Here is a 16744-nt window from a genome sequence, read left to right on the forward strand (position 1 = left end):
TGAAACACCATTTCTTCCATCGCCCAAACTAGTGCGGCCCTGAGACATAAATAGTGGGTCCATGACGGTCCGCGGAGGAATTGATTGGATGTCTTGGCGCCGACTCGTGTTCTGCTGGCCAAGGGCCTCCGTCACCAGTCGATACCCGACATTCTCTGACCGCTGAAGCCGCGTCGCATTTGACCTCTGTCCAAGCGTGCTGCTGACCAGGAAGATGAATACCCTTGATTGGTCAAACACACCGTCATGAAACGTGGAACGTCGCCCGATCTATGCGACTCGCAGAGTGATGGTGAGGAGCGGCCGTCCAAAGTTCCCCGGCGAGGTAGCTTGAGCACGAATCTAGAGCCTTTGCAGGGGAAGCACGACCGTAGGAAATCATCACAGCCGCTTTGTCCCTCCTCGCCAGAGCACCCTGGAAAAGTGAGTAGCGTGTCTGGGTTGACGACGTTCCAGTAGCTAACTGCATAGCAATCAAATCCCCCAGAACACCGAACTACGACACCAATCTCGCTCACGCATACGTCCACCCCGCTTGAAGACCAAATATACCAGTGGATACCAGCGCCGGAGTCTGCTGCCGTCGGAGAAATGAGTGAACCAGCATCCAAGCGATCCCGATCGCGCTCGATCTCTACCGACCGGGGACGCGCTCGGTCTGTCTCCTCCGACAATAGCGAAAGCAGCTCGGCTCGTGATACTCGGTCATACGCCTACCGTGCTGTGAACTATGTGACCATACTGGAGACCAAGGGTTGCTTCATGCAGCCGTCCCCAGCTGGCCCGATGCCCGACGACATCGCGCTCTGTGAGCGTCTCCTTCATCAGCCGATCGCAACTCCCCAGGGCACCCTATTCGATGACGAGTATATTGACAGATTCCATTACGCGCTGCGGAACCGGTCTGAAGCGCGTCTCCTGGTAGACCTGCATCCCCTAATCATGCCATCCGCGGAAAATCAGTTCATCAGGGGCACGCAGGGCCTGAGAGACGTCATAGATGGATACAATGATCCATGGCTGAAGACTGAGCCGATTTATGGTCCAAAGCCGCAGCCTGACCATGCACGTGGATTGAAGTGGTCAGTGTTCACGGAAAGCCAGCGACGCAAGCTCGGCATCAGACCCGACGAAAAATCGCCGTATACGGCGCGCGAGGACATGTACTTTCCTTACCTGACCGCTGAAATCAAATGTGGAAACCAAGCGCTGGAGCTCGCGGACCGGCAAAACATGCACAGCATGTGCATCGCGCTGCGAGCTGTGGTCTCGCTGTGCCAAGCGGCTGGGTGCACAGAAGAGGTGCATCGGCGAATTCTGGGATTTTCGATATCTCATGAGCTCGATGGTTTTCGTATATACGGCTACTATCCTGAGTTTGAGGAAGATAAAGTCTTGTTCTACCGGTGGCCGATTGCACAACCCAACGCCTGGACCCTAGAAGATCGATGGACCTGCTATCGATTCGTGAAAAATGTGGACCGTGAGTTCTTGCGCATTCATACCGATCGATTGATGCGCGTCATTGGCAGAGTGCCTGATCCAGAGGACGATACCTTGGGAATCGACGTCGATGAAGTCGAGTCACAGCTGTCCATCATTGGATCGCAGGAGCGCCCAGGGTATCGTAGAGCCGCATCCTCGCAAAGCCGCGCACTGCAACCAGAGCTGCGAATGATGGTTCAAACACTGAAGCAACAGCTGGCAGAGCAGAGGACGCGGGAAGAGAGACTCCTTGCCCAGCTTGAAGAACAAAATATACGACAAAGGCAACTAGAAAAGGATCAGAAGGAACGAGAAGAGAAACGGGAGGCAGAGCAGAAGGCCCGGGAGGCAGAGCAGAAGGCGCGGGAAGAAAAACTTCTTGCTCAGTTGGAACTACAAGGTAGACTTCTCGCCCGCTTAGAGAAAGAGGACCTCAAATGAGCGTTCTGCTTTCGGTATACCTGAATCCTTTTGGAAGCGCTTTGGCTTGTATCTACTGTGGTAGCTAGACAACCTCGGTCCTTGATATCAACACAGCTAGGAGGGCATCATAAGCACTGACTAACATCACGCTGCACATGTTGTGTAGCCTAATTGCCCTTGCGTCTATAAGCCAATAAATTGAACTGTGACAGACCCGCGCAAATTTCCAGGTCAAAGAGGACTACATAATAGGTGGTGAGGGTGTGCTGAGGCTGGACGAAGAGGAGCCTTGGGGTTCAAAAGCTAGGCCAAAGAATTGGGAGTCCAAATACACAAGATAGGGACTATCATCTATTGCTTACTTGCCATGGTGATATATTTGTAACGTTACCAAGAATTCGCAATCGATAACAAAGACTTGCTTATACTTGCGGCTGAACTTGTTCCTATGGGTTCTCATTTTGGCGCAATTCATGACAAAAAGGCCACGAAAATTCTTCTCGCAACAATCGGTTGTCGTGACATGAATGTACCAAAGAAGCTCTTTCCTCAGTCGTCATTTATCTTGGAATGAAACACCTTTCGCCTTCTTCTGGTGGTTCAATTGAGATTTCAAGAACATGACTTCGCTTTTCAGAATATCGAGTTCACCCGTTAGAGCTTTGTTATCGGCAGCGAGACGCTTCAGTCTGTATTTGCGTTTGGCTCCTCGGCGCTTGGGGTTTCTGTTTCGTGTCAGCACATTCCTCCTCTCAAAAATTTTAAGCTAAGAAGCACAAAAGTAAATTCAATATCGAGAGTGTTCTGAAACTTACGGGCTCGACGAGTGTTTTCCGTGCCCATTTGATAATTGTGATGGGCTGCGTTGCTCTTTTCTCCTCTTGATCGATTTGCCATCCGGTTTCGTCAGTATGGCAACCGGCTCGGCTTGTGATCTGATCGGGTCTTTAGAATATTTTCCTTCAACATCATCAGCTTGACTCAGGAAATCATACACATCAGACCAGACACTGGGTTTGTGACAGTGATTTTGAACAGACGTCTGCTTCATTCCTGTGGATTTAAGAGGTAAGAGAACGGAAAGAAGAAAAGTTAGAAAAGATCAGACATGAGAGATGAAGAGAAAATTAACGAAGAAGGGGCGAAACCTATGGCATGGAGTGGTGGCGCAATCTCGGTGTCGAAAATGATGGCAGTGGATCAGACGATAGCAGACAAAGGGGTTTCCGCTTACTCAATTACAAAAGCAGATAGTGGATCGCCAATAATGTCGCGGCAGACAGCACCACGACCGTTCATTCCATCTGGGTGTGTAGTATTCCTGACTCACAGAAAGTGCTGGTCGAATCACAAAATTGGCGCAGTTGCAATCGGAGGGCAAAGAGCTGGCTCGCCCATGGTTCACAGCAGTGGTACGGTGGCCTCAGAGAAGTGAGTCAGAATGAAGGTCCTCAGCATTATGCTGCGCGTGCGAAGTGCCCTGGTGGAGGAGTGTGGTCAGGCCATTGGTCTACTTTGAAGGGGCCCGTCGAATTGCGTGCGGCTTCCATGTCATCTCCGCTTGACGATGCCCAAGCTCTGGCGGCTTATTGTGAAGTACTGAGGTATACGGCTTGCAGGTTTTGTCTTTGCTGCACACTGAGAGAAGGCACCCTACATGATTCCTATTCAAGGGTATTCCTCCATCTATCAATTACTGGACTTGTGCAGAGTCCCACGTGGACACACATTTTACTTAAGAACTGATATTATTTGACCAAGATTGGCAGCGGACAGGCTGCAGAGAGCTCTAGGCTCTTGGTGATTGTCAATATGCTATGAATATGGCATTACTATCAAAAAGCCTATTTCATATCAACTTAGTGAATAAATTTCTCCAATTCTCAACTTTTGGCGTGACGCACTTTTGTGTCTTTCGTAGAGTAGTGTATGCCCTGCACCCGCTACTTGAGGAGCGGTCCTTTTTGCTGGAACGGTCAAAATGTAATGGAAAGTGATTCCAAGGACGATGTGGAGAGTTTTCGGGGGTCGTACAAAACTGAGCAATCTCTCATTCACCATCATTCTCCGAGGGCTTCTTGCTTTCCTCGCTGATCATTCACTGTCGTTTACTCAACGTTGAGGCACCAGAGTGGATATGGTGGCCCACCTCGACCCACAGGCTGCACCGGTGTGGATCCAAGGTACACGGTGTTGGCTCAACTTAATGACCATGCATTTTTATGGTCTTGCCAATTTGGGTTGCCCATGGCTCACATTATGCTTGAGGGGGGATGGCGACTTTGACGTTTCCTCCTGGGCGTGTATCCTGTGCTGTGTTCACACCTCGTCCGCTCATACAAAGGTGGTAGAAGCGGGGCGAGCAAATGCATTTTGTTTGTAAGTATTTATTTTTCCGCTAGTCAATGGGTCAGCGAAAGCCAGAACAGAAGAAAGCCAGAACAGAAGACAAGTCAGTAATCAAACGGAGGACTTTCTAGTGCTCGTCTCAAATTTCACTTTCAACAGGTATCTGCCATTCCAAATATTGTTGATCAAGCTCCTGTCTGCTCATCCCCGTTGAGTCGACTGATTCGCGAGTGAATAAAGTTTACGACCTCGTTTTCTACATCCCCAATTCGCCTTACCGGGACTAGAGCTCTGCCTCAACGATTCCTCCTTTACAACTATTTGTCATTCTGCATATTCTTGAGACGCCTCATGTTTGCTCATCGCTGTTGATTCAACTGAATCCGCTGGTGAATAAACTCCGGTTTCTCTAATAGCCACTGCTCTACTTTCTTGGTGGCATTTTCTGGCCGCATTCCACCTGAAACTTAGTTCTTGCCAAGTTTTTGTCATTCGGTCTTCGCTAATCCTTTTTGCTCACCACTGGTGAGTGGCTATGTTCCTTGAGCGCAGAAAACCGCTTGCTGGTATGCCGTTTTCCCTCTTGCCTAGGAATAATCAGAAAGTCTCACAATTTGCCACTCTCGATCCAAGCGAAAGACAAGGCACTCCGCCCTGGAGGGTATAAATATGCTCCCACCCGTCTTGCTTGACTTTCCTCTTGCATCTCTCCTCGCACATATCACTTGCGAAGATTTACTTTGATCATCTCATTTTGTCTATACTTGTAAGTGTGCCCAGTCATCAGCTCAAGACTATCTATCTCTCACTGATAACACTTTTCCTCAAGGTGCAATATACAAATCCTTTAATACGTGAGTACCACCCTTCCTTAGTTAAAGGTTACACTAACACCGTTTCTTCCTCGGTTCCGCTAGACTTCCAATCTGTCCACCGGGGCAGCAAAATCTCTACCAAGGCGAGGTGTCAGATTCGTTTGATCCATGGAAGCTGTACTATGTCCTATCTAACAATCTCACAGCAGAGCTTCTCGAACGGTCTGTGTACATTTCAGATCTGAATAAATTCGATGACAACCATGACAGGCTCTCTACCCCTGATATATTAAGGTAGAGCCTCTTTATACGGTAGGCTCAATACCAACTCCATGAGGTCAGTCGCTGACCAAACGAACCTGTATCACAGGAACCTCCTACAGAAAGGTGAATGGGTTGATACATCACGAATACCGGAGAACGCTGAGTGTGATCCGTATCCCCCGATCTTTGAGTATGTCTATGTACATAGAGCTGACTTCCTTTCTGTGGCAGAGATCTTCACGGCCCCCTTCCCAAGTCCCGGCGTGGGCTATCCCAGAGGCCGGATAGCTCATGGAGCTTCTACCCTCTCGATATTGAACTCGATAGCAAGGGACTCGTTTTCGGACATAGCACCCATCATGTACCCAAGGCAAGGCCAATTCCACGTCGAATACAAGAGACGCACTCTATATTGAGGCGTCTCTAGCCTTGCGACTTCGCTTGCAAGACCAAAAGACGCTATAAAGAAGAAACAGCTCATCAACCACATCAGCGATGACGATGTGATGCCATCAAGTCCTTAATTCATATCGGCTGATCTCGCTCTTTCCCATCCGGCTCTATGCGCTGCATTTTCCAAATTAATACGCGCCTAGATGGTTCAAACCTTCACGTTATAGAACGTGGGCGAGTGATGGCACTTCTCAAACAATTCGTTAATAACAGATCATTGACCATTCACAAAACCTATCGATACACCGGCAGTAAGCCAGTGTGTACGCAATACATGGCGCGTGCCACTAATATGAAACGCAAACCCAGGGCCACTGCAAGGCTTTATCGATGGTTTCAACCTCATCCGCCCACACTTCATCTGATCCGGATTTCCCAGGACGAATAACATTCATCTGTCTGCAATCAACCCTTGCTGATCTAATCGTGATCCATGTTATTGAATGATGGAACTAGCTCCTCGTCAACCTTGTTAGCTTCAGCACGAAACGGGTTGGTCAGTTTCGCCAAGCAAACTCAGTGTGAGCTCTAACCCAACATCTTTTTTATGTATATTGGGCGAGCCATTTCAGTTGACGAGACCGAACTCCGAACACGCAATGCGCATAGAGTCCGCAGTCACGAAAATCAATCTTCATATCTCAAGCTACGGATTGTCGGTCAACTCAGAGCTCCGAGGACTGCGTCTAGTTATGCAGCCATGTTGAACGACTTCTTGGCTGGCAAGGGTTGCACTCACGCCTGTTTTCATATGTATCAGCTACTTTCGGCATTGACCAGAGTATCCCCACTCATGCTAATATTGCCTATAGTGCGACTGATTACCGACACGCTTCCTACACACCCACTCCATGCGTGTATCAACTTAACATACTCTTCGACGCATGCTCTGAACACTACGCCCCAATCGCACTACGAGTCTACTATAAGAAGCGCATTACCCACATTACCCAACAGGTGGCTTTTATCGCGTCCGCCCCCCGCATTTACATTCGTATGGCTAATTATCGTTCCAGCAGACCGCTCACGTCGATCGAAATATTTGTTACCTGGTCCCTGCGCCTCCCATTGGCAATGCCGTCGTTTCTTATCAGAACCTTGGTTTTAAGCGGCATTAGACACGAGGCCGGCTTCAGTGCAGGCTCTGAATGTTAACAGGGGCCGGCTAGCGTGGCTCCCTGTCTCACCTCACCCAAGTCAACACCTACACGAAATGAACAGTTTATGACAAGACCTGCTGTTTGATCCGCATTATGCATTCCGATGGCGGATCTCCATTGTCATTAGACAAGGCCACTTTGCATCACCTTCTTCGCGTCGGCATCTGTTAACATGCTGTTGAGATGGGCTCTTGGCATGCTGTGAGCTGAGGCTTTTCAATGTGGACTTCACATTTATCGAGAGGCAGGGCTATTGAAGCGTACTACTCATATACCTTGGTGGCCGTCTCGCTGTCGGCATGGCCGTTTATGATGCGTCTGCGGTATCATTGATTTTCGGTTTGAAGGGGTGATACCCGATAATAGATACTGCAAGAGGATAAAGCTGGTTGAAGCTTGATTGTCAAGATGGAGATCTGAGGAGCCAATTCCAATGATGCGACTCCGTTCCGGCACCAGCATCAAATCGCGATAATATGTCCATGTGGCTACGTGGGCTTTCCGATGGGCCGACTCATGAAGCAAGTTCAAATATAAAGACAGTGCCAACCTTTCCAGTGCCTTGTGAATGTTCAAGACGGCCTACATTGACGGAATCAGACTTAGGTCTTTCTTCCACAACGAACTTCGCGTGACGTCATTTCCCCAACGCGTCTCCCTGGGATGAGTTCATCTCACAAGTGAGCATCGATGCACGAGCGTTGAATTTCCACGACGATTGAATCGTTCTCATCTGTGTTTTTCCAACGGCTGATCTTTACTCATATTCTCTTCTCGCTGGGGCTATACCAGCTCACGCTTTTGAAATCCCAACCGTTTGTGAGCAGGAAACCGTATCAGACAAATAGAAAAGAGGCCAGCGGGAGCTCCAATGGTCCAAGCAATACTCTAGGGATTTACCCAGTTCAAGCTAATTATGCAATCAGACTTGCAACCAGTCTTGTGAGCGCTGCGTTGGCATGGATGCGACGTTCAACAGTGGGATCAGCAGCAAGGTCAACCAAAAACTTGACTTCATGAGAGGTTTCCATAAATGATGGGGTCATATTGCCGCAGCATAGCAACTAATGGGCTTTCACCGCGTCCTTGAAGCTCAAGGTCAACTAGGTGACTTCAATTGGGGTAGCTCCCAAGCGCAGCTCGCCCTAACCAGGCTTTAGCTGTGTGGTATCCGAAGTTCCCGACTCGCTTAGCTTTTTCGTCTAGAGGGAAGAGGTACTGGGCTCTACCAGATAATCATACACTACCGCGAAACATACTTTCTGGCACGAGTGCTGCCGGGTGGGATCTAGTGGGATATTCTGATATTCTGAGGTTGCGTCAATGAATGGTATTGACAGCGACCTCAAAGCCAGAAGTCACGGATTTGATACTAGAGACTTTTCTATCGGATGCTGTCTGACCTTGCTGAGAGGCTGTATCAGTCAGATATTACTTGTTTACTATGCTCCAAAATGACCTCGGTGGTGGCTTCACTGCGGCAAATTTCCGGAGGAGAGGCCAGGCAAGAAACTCGCCTTTCTACTCATGACGGGTGATTCTACTATGAGGGATGCATGATTTTCCCAGGCGGATCCACAGAGGGACCTGTTGCGAGATATTTAGTCTCGTTCTCGGGTGTTTGCGAGATGTTCTGATGTGACCAGGCGGCTTTCAGTGCATACTATGTCTCAACAAGTGACGATTGGGGAAACTACCTGCCCTTTCCTAAGGCTCAAACGGAACATCTTCCAATCAACTTGGCTCTTCGTATAGATACATCGGGGTTGACTCCGATGGTGCGGCTCCGTTCTTGTTCGGCACCAACCTGGAATGACAACAGGTTGACCCGGCTTCCACAGTTAACTCCCGCCTAGGGCCGGAGAGGGCCGACACCCGAAGGGTGGCCCCGTATACCGAAGGCCCGCCCGAACAAAATGCCACAACCCCCGGAGGGGAAGTCTAGAATGGTTCCCGCGGGCACATTGGGAGCGACCGAAGGGAGTGGACAACTATGGACACGTTCTACCCAGTTAAGATATTTCCACGGGTGATTCGGGAATGGGGTCCTTTCAAGAATCAACCTCCAGGTTCTGATGACATGAATCTCTCCTCACAACATAGTTCCAACTCTTTCAAACTAAAGACTTGGCACCATAGAACGAGGTTGATTCCAAACAGAGCCTGAGAACCATAGAGCCCGTAGGCCTAGCGTGGGAACTTTCATTAAGATAACCCGCGCGGCTCGCACGGAAACATTGCACGTCGCCACGACACGTCTAAACACTGAATTTCCACTTCTCGAAATCACCATTGGAGAAGGCCTTTCCATGTAGACCTGAGATCTGGATAATTGACTCTTGTCGAATTTCCCGGACAAGAGGATTGGAGAAAGTTCCAAGACGAAGATAGTGGGTTGGTCTTGCCCGTCGCCTATGGGAGGCACCCCCGGCTCGAGGGCGCTTGGGCAATTAATCAAATCCGGGCGAGGCCGCAGTTCAGAAAAGTGATCCGATACCAAATTAGTGGCATTTATGCAGATGAAATGCCCGTATTTTGCGACGATGAGAAGAAAGATCGCATTCCTGATGGCTGACTTCATATATCGACGCGTCAACAGCGGTGGTCAGTGGACATCAACGCGCGATGCATATTTACCACACCTCAGTTACCTATTGGAATCACTGGCCTTGCCGCTCACCCCCAATCTTTAAAACACTTGGATTGATCTCGATATGTCGTATCTAGAGTGTTGTTCGACTTCGTTCCCATTTAATTTGCTCTTGCCGTGTCCGCCCCTTCCCTGAGCAATTAAAAAAAAGGAGGCCAGCATGGAGCTCCAATGGTTCAATAGTGCTCTATGAATGGCGAATTGGGCTTTGCATACCCAAGCTAATTGTGCAATCAGACTTGCAACCAATCTTGAAAGTGCTGCGTTGACAGGAATGCGACATTCAACAGTGAGATAAGCAACAAGGTTCCAACCGAAAATTTGGCTTCATGACAGGGCTTCCATACATGACAGGGGCATATTACGGCAGCAAAGCCTTGTGGGCGTTCACCGTGTCCCCGAAGCTAAAGGCCAACTAGTCCGACTAGAATCGGAAAAGCTCCCAATCACAGCTTTGCCCTGATAGGGCTTTGGTGGCGTCGTATTTGAATGAAGCTACTTGCTCATCATTGTGAGACAAGAGGGATTAGGCTCTACCAGATACACATCCGCTATCGCGAATCATAATTCTTAGCACCAACACTGCCGGGTGGGCTCTAGTGGGATATTCTGAGGTTGAGCAGTAGGGCTTCTACCATTCCACGCGCCGACCTCCTAAAGATTTTGACCGCGAGAAGTAGTGCCGTATTTCGATGGGTGCCGCACCAATTCACATCCAAGCGAGGGTCTCGGGCTAGGATCTGCACTGAGATATGGTCTTCCTTTCGGACTGCTTGGTGTAGCGCATTCTGCCCAAAGCGATCTTCGATGCTGACGTTCACGCGGGGGTCGGTCAGAAGATGGCTTAGAATGGCGTGCTCAGCGTGTTCCACTGCGTACATCAAAGCGGACATGCCATCGGTGCATCGGTCATTGACATCCAGCGCTGGGTACTGCAACAGGCGTTCAACGATGGCAAAATTGCCCTTTGCGACCGCGATTGACAATGGCCCTTGACCTTGAAAATCGCAAGTATAGGACAGCCGTGGGTGATGTTCCAGTATAAGGTTAACTGCTTGTGGGCAGCTCATCTCAATGGCGAGCAGAAGCGTGCTCGTCCCACGGTACATGGAGCTGGGACTTGCGTGGTAATGAGTCAACAACAGGCGCGCAATGTCTAGTCGTCGTTTGAGTATGGCTCGGTGAAGGGGTGGTATTTTATCGTAGTGAAGGCAATCAAGGAGATACTTGGTGCAGGATTGCGCAGTTGCCCAGCAGTAGCAAATGGTCAATTGAACGATTTCTTTCCCATCGAGGCTTCTGCAGATCCAAAGTAAACATTGATTTCGCAGTCTGCCCAGCATGTTTCGTATTTAGCACAAAAAGTCAAATATGTCGAGGGAGGAAAGGTGGATCATTCAGGGTCTCAAGTTGTTCAAGTAGACATTACTGTAGACCAGATACATATGGAAGATGTGTTCCAAATAACCAGGAGCCTGAGAATGAATCGAGAATGTGATCTCTGACAATCATTATTGAATGTCCCGGGAAAGTATATGCCGGTCCTGGGAGCCGCCTTGTCCCTGGGATCCCGGTCACTACTCCCGGAGCCACGGTTCTGAATACTGGGGGTTTCTACAGTCTGCCTGGGAACTGAACCGCAATTTACAGCAGCAAGATTGCATCGTAGGGCATCCACTCTTTCGCTGTAGTGATACTTAAAGCTCTTCATGTGCCCTTTCATTGGCCATTGCAATGCCAAATCGCCCAAAAATGCGCTGCATTAGTTTCATTACTTTGCATCAAACTTCACGCATCGCCTTGGAAAGAAACAGCACCTCATAACCTCTTTGCATATACTTTCACAAAGTTACAGCCTGAGGGTTGAGGCAATGGTATGAGCAATCGATGCTTTGAAATGGAATTGAATGCTGACTATACTCTACAGGTTTCCATTATCGATTTTCCAACGGAGATTCTTTGGATCATAGCCAGCACCTTATCGGGCGGCCAAATTTCTGCTTTTGCTCAGACCCACCGAAAACTCTATCCCAAGCTGCGTCTGGCGCTAATAAAGTACAATATCAAGTACCAAAACAGCTCGGCGCTTCATTGGGCTGCTAAGACCAATAATTGTGCATTTGCAAAGGCGTTAATCTCTTACCGAGCCGACGTAAATGCACTAGTTGACGATTCATCCCCTCTCATGACAGCCGCAGATCACGGCTCGGAGCTGGTGATCAAAGTATTACTAAAGAAGAAAAGCTTGAGCGTGAACTTGAGAAATACCAAGGGAGAGAGTGCTCTGTGGCACAGTGTGGCGACAACATCATCCATCATCGTCACCCAGCTCCTTCAACACCCTCAGCTCAAAGTCGACCTCCCAAATTCTGAGGGGCAGACGGTGCTCTGGCTTGCTGTCTTTCAAGGAAACAGAGACTTTGTGTGCCAACTACTCATCAGAGGTGCCAACCCTGATGCAAAAGATCTGGATGGAATCTCGCCATGGATCCAAGCATGTATCAGAAACAGAAACAATATCAAAGATCTCCTCCTTGATCATTGGAAAGCGACATCCCCTGGCATCATATCACAGGATATACCGCCCACTAGAAATGAGGAAACGGTTGTGTCAGCTGCTGGTAGCGGAGGTGCGTCCATATCAAGAATGCTGCGCCTCCGGGGAGAGGAATTCGATATAGTTGATGAACAGGGACTGACACCTCTCCACACAGCGGCAAGGAGTGGCCATCTCTTGGCAGTGGATTTTCTACTTCGCCACGGAAATACTCTCTTGAACCGTCAAGACACTTACGGTAGGACTGCGCTGTGGTGGTCTACCTTTTCATTCCATGATCGTGTCACGCAGAGGCTTCTGGAAGAGAAGGACGTGAAGATCAATACGCTTGGAACATGTGGGAAATATGATAGCCCTTCTACCTCGCTCCACCATCTAGCCAGAAGAAATGATACAACCGTTCTTGGATGTTTCTTAAGCCGGCCGAGCCTTGACCCAAATCTATGCGGGGGCTCTCAATCTCCTCTTTGTCTGGCTATACAACAAGGGAATACCGCAGTGGTGAGATTGCTCCTCACTCACAAAAACACACAAATTAACGCTATGGAGATACCTAATCATTCGCCGCTTCTTTTGGCAACCCAGGAGGGCCACCGTGATATGGTTGAATTGCTGGTCCGGCAAGGTGATCGGCTGCAGATCAACCAATTGAACAGTCCTGATAAGGAGACGGCACTTTGTGTAGCCATTCGTCACGGAAGACTTGATATCCTAGATATTTTGCTTGGGCATCCTCGAATCAATATTGATACGATCAATGGTTGGGGTGAGACGGCCCTGTTGTTAGCGGTTAAACGAGAAGATACCGCAATGGTCAGCAGATTACTCCAGGGCCCGAACTTGCCTTGTATTTTGGCAATGCCAGCCGAAGTTGCTCAATCCCGTAAAAATCGTGATATGAGCCGTCTCATCCAAGGGGCGATGAAGCAAAAGAGCCACAGAGACTACTCGTCAAGGGAGAGACAACGTCAGATACGAAAAAGTGGTGTGAATTTCAGCATCGTTTAACAATCTCTTTGTTCTAACATACCACATTGGCTATGCTTTTTACAATTACTTTTTGATCACCAGCCCTAGCAGAAGATCTTGCATGAGGCCGAGGTACTGTATCGTATCACCCATGTGGAATTGTATAATTGGAGACTGGGATGGGGTATTCCGTCTCGTGTTACTAGGTATCTTAGGAATATACATTACCATCGCTGCAAATGGTGTCAATATATCCTGACCCAAGCTGTCCGTGGGTGGTAATGAGAAAAGGATACGTCCGATCTTTTTTTGAGCACAAAATTGCGACCGTATCCGTGCTGGGGTCTCATTCAAGACCAGCATGACTCACTCATAGCGGTAATACAGCAAGATACGTGAGCGTCTGTCAACATACAAAGTATTATGGGAGCACTTGTTATATCTCAGATATGAAACATGATGAACTAACATCCTAGCAATATGATGCACAAAATTCCGAGTGTAATTCGCATTACTGCTGACATTTCGAGGTTGACAGCGAATATGAGACCTTTTCTGCTACGTTCTCGCCGCACATTCATTGCTCAGGGAAGGGGCTAACACGGCAAGAGCAAATTGAATGGGAACGAAGTCGAATAACACTCTACATACGACATATCGAGATCAATCCAAGTGTTCTCAAGATTGGGGGTGAGTGACAAGGCTAGGGATTCTAATAAGCAACTGAGGTTACGCGTGGTAGATATGCATCGCGCGTGGATGTGTCAACTCGCCATACTTGGCCCACTGACCACCGCTGTTGACGCGTCGATATATGAAGTCAGCCTTCCGGAATGTGATATTTCTTCTCATCGTCGCAAGATACAGGCATTGCATCGGCATAAATGCCACTTATTTGGTATCGAATTACTTTTCCGAACTGCGGCCTCGCCCGGATTTGATTCATTGCCCAAGCGCCCTCGAGCCGGGGGTGCCTCCCATAGGCGACGGGCAAGACCAACCCACTATCTTCGTCTTGGAACTTTCTCCAATCCTCTTGTCCGGGAAATTCGACAAGAGTCAATTATCCAGATCTCAGGAAGTGAAATTCAGTGTTTAGGCGTTTCGTGGCGACGTCCAATGTTTCCGCCCGAGCCGCGCGGGTTATCGTAGTGAAAGGTCCCATGCTAAGCTTACGGGCTCTATGATTCTAAGGCTCTGTTTGGAATCAACCTCGTTCTATGGTGTCAAGTGTCCGCTTTGAAAGATTTGAAACGATGTTCTGAGGAGAGATTCATTTGATCAGAACCTGGAGGTTGATGCTTGAAAGGCCCCCATTCACAAATCACCCGTGGGTATATCAGGCCCTAACTGAGTGGAACGTGTCCATAGTTGTCCGCTCCCTTCGGTCGCTCCCAGTGTGCCCGCGGGAACCATTCTAGACTTTCCCTCCGGGGGTTGTGGCGTTTGGTTCGGGCGGGCCTTCGGTATACGGGGCCACCCTTCGGGTGTCGGCCCTCTCCGGCCCTAGGCGGGAGTTAACTGTGGAAGCCGGGTCAACCTGTTGTCATTCCAGGTTGGTGCCGAACAGGAACGGAGCCGCACCATCGGAGTGAACCCCGATGTATCTATACGAAGAGCCAAGTTGATTGGAAGATGTTCCATTTTAACCTTAGGAAAGGGCAGGTAATTTCCCCAATCGTTGTTTGTTGAGACATATTATGCACTGAAAGCCGCCTGGTCACATACAGACCTCAAGGAGGCCTCGCACACCAAGGAAGCGCAATCGCCGTGCTGATCAGTTTTGTGTACATACCGTGGCTGACGAGCGAAGAAAACCTGTTTATGCAGTGGAGTTCAAGGCTCCCCATAAGGTGACAATCCCAGAATTAGTAGCAGGCTTGCATGAGATGGACCTGGCTCGCGACTTCATTGACCTGGAAGGTGATACGTTTGAGTATCACACTACTCGTCTCGTCGCCGCTGTGATCACCCAAATCTTCTCATACATGATCGATAGTGGAGTCCAGTACGGCTACATCTGCACAGGAGAGGCTTTTGTGTTTCTCCATATTCCGAAAGATCCTACTGTTGTTCCAATACTACTTATGTGTGCCAAATCAGGATGTACAGGTGAACGATCCAAATCGTCTCCACCGGACTGCCATTGGCCAAGTACTTGCGTTTACTCTTCAACCGCTTGCCACCGAAGCGCCACACCAGGAGTGGTACGATGCAGCGCATGACGAGCTAAGAACTTGGAAAGTCGAATATATAGATATACTGCGGGATATTCCCGAAACTATGCGAAGCCAAAGCCAGCGGACTTCTATCTATCGACCCTCTCATTGGAAGTTCGAACCAAAAAAGCACAATACACGATCCCGCGCCCGCTGTCAACCAGGAATCTCGACTCTAAAGCACTCGTCTGCAGAAGGTAGCGGTAGCGGGGAGGATCATCTCTCCCCGTCTACCGCAGCAGCAGCGCGCAGCCAGATGAGCCGCAAGAAATCAACCCGCAGCAGGAGCGACAAAAATCGATCCAGCAGTAGACTTGGCAAAAAAGCAGGACATGGCCCTGAACAGAATGATCAAAGTACCCGAGCGTACTGTACCATGGGCTGCATACGTGGAATTGTCAATCGAGGTCCTCTGGACACGAAATGCCCGAATTTACAAAGCCATTTGCGACATTCTAGTAGTCACAGGCATTCGATAAGCCCGGCAAACTTCACTCGCAGACTTCACCGTCAACTCGTACGGAATCGAAATGAGGGATTTGAACAGTTACACGTGCGCGGCCGAACGGGTTACCTCTTGAAGACAACCCTTCTAACACATGGATACACTGTGGTCATCAAAGCTACTACGGCAGAGAAACAGCATCGCCTTCAAGCAGAGGTAGAAAATTATGACCATCTAACAAGCCTGCAGGGCCGACAGGTTCCCGTCTGCTTAGGTGCTTTCAAACCACGCATCGCATATTGGTACCACGGTGAAACAATGGCACATATGATGATTTTGGGCTGGTCTGGAATACGACTTCAACATGTCGTCAACGACCAGAATTTCGGTTTCTTCGACCGAGAGCGCGTGGAAGCTTTGGCTGTGCTACGGTCCCATGGAATTATTCACGGTGATAGTGAGTGGCGCAATATGTTGTGGGACGATGTAGGCCATCATTTGGTCGTCGTTGACTTGGAGGACATGAAGTGGCTGAAACGGCTCCGTGCACTTGGACCAGCCTCAGGCAACGGACGTCATGTCTATCGTGTCCGGGAAGACAAGGGTAGGCAAAGCTCTTGTCTAGCTCGGCTGGCGTCTGCACATATTGTTTCTTGACCCATGACGAAGCCTTAATTAAATCGAACATTTTTTTGTCTTCCAATTACAAGGCGGCAAAAAAAAAAGGCTACCTTTGAAATTAGTTATCTTGTTCTTGATACCCACATTGTCCTTATCAATGATAATTTTGAAGGTGACTCATGCTCCTGCATGTTTTTCGATATCCCCGAATGAGTATGCGGGCCTGGCTGAATGAAGCCTTTTACGGGTGATACCTCATCATGAACTATTTCCAATTTTCACTCAAATTCAGTGCATAAGGCTGTCGTGTACAGATTAGGCTTTTTGAGATGCC

The 16744-nt window shown here is 48.9% G+C and overlaps 5 protein-coding genes across 5 annotated transcripts; 3 read left to right on the forward strand and 2 right to left on the reverse strand.

Annotated features, from left to right (window-relative positions):
* Positions 1-246: 246 nt before the first annotated feature.
* Positions 247-1926, forward strand: N7478_010658 (uncharacterized protein; the record flags this gene model as incomplete). Its single annotated transcript, XM_056926872.1, has 2 exons — positions 247-423; positions 472-1926. The coding sequence occupies 2 exons, from the start codon at positions 247-249 to the stop codon at positions 1924-1926; spliced, it is 1632 nt and encodes a 543-aa protein (XP_056776242.1).
* Positions 1927-2464: 538 nt separating this feature from the next.
* N7478_010659 (uncharacterized protein) lies at positions 2465-2959 on the reverse strand (the record flags this gene model as incomplete). The annotated part of the gene is made up of 2 exons (XM_056926873.1): positions 2465-2633; positions 2724-2959. The coding sequence occupies 2 exons, from the start codon at positions 2957-2959 to the stop codon at positions 2465-2467; spliced, it is 405 nt and encodes a 134-aa protein (XP_056776243.1).
* A 7236-nt stretch (positions 2960-10195) lies between these two features.
* N7478_010660 (ankyrin repeat domain-containing protein) lies at positions 10196-10942 on the reverse strand (the record flags this gene model as incomplete). The annotated part of the gene is made up of 1 exon (XM_056926874.1): positions 10196-10942. One exon carries the CDS (start codon positions 10940-10942, stop codon positions 10196-10198), a length of 747 nt encoding a protein of 248 aa, XP_056776244.1.
* Positions 10943-11470: 528 nt separating this feature from the next.
* On the forward strand, positions 11471-13164 carry N7478_010661 (ankyrin repeat domain-containing protein; the record flags this gene model as incomplete). Its single annotated transcript, XM_056926875.1, has 2 exons — positions 11471-11473; positions 11527-13164. 2 exons carry the CDS (start codon positions 11471-11473, stop codon positions 13162-13164), a joined length of 1641 nt encoding a protein of 546 aa, XP_056776245.1.
* Positions 13165-15014: 1850 nt separating this feature from the next.
* On the forward strand, positions 15015-16446 carry N7478_010662 (uncharacterized protein; the record flags this gene model as incomplete). The annotated part of the gene is made up of 2 exons (XM_056926876.1): positions 15015-15164; positions 15238-16446. 2 exons carry the CDS (start codon positions 15015-15017, stop codon positions 16444-16446), a joined length of 1359 nt encoding a protein of 452 aa, XP_056776246.1.
* Between the last annotated feature and the right edge of the window lie 298 nt (positions 16447-16744).

Source organism: Penicillium angulare, assembly GCF_028827245.1.
Source record: "Penicillium angulare strain IBT 27051 chromosome Unknown utg000007l_segment0_segment0, whole genome shotgun sequence".
Classification (NCBI taxonomy): Eukaryota; Fungi; Ascomycota; class Eurotiomycetes; order Eurotiales; family Aspergillaceae; genus Penicillium; species Penicillium angulare.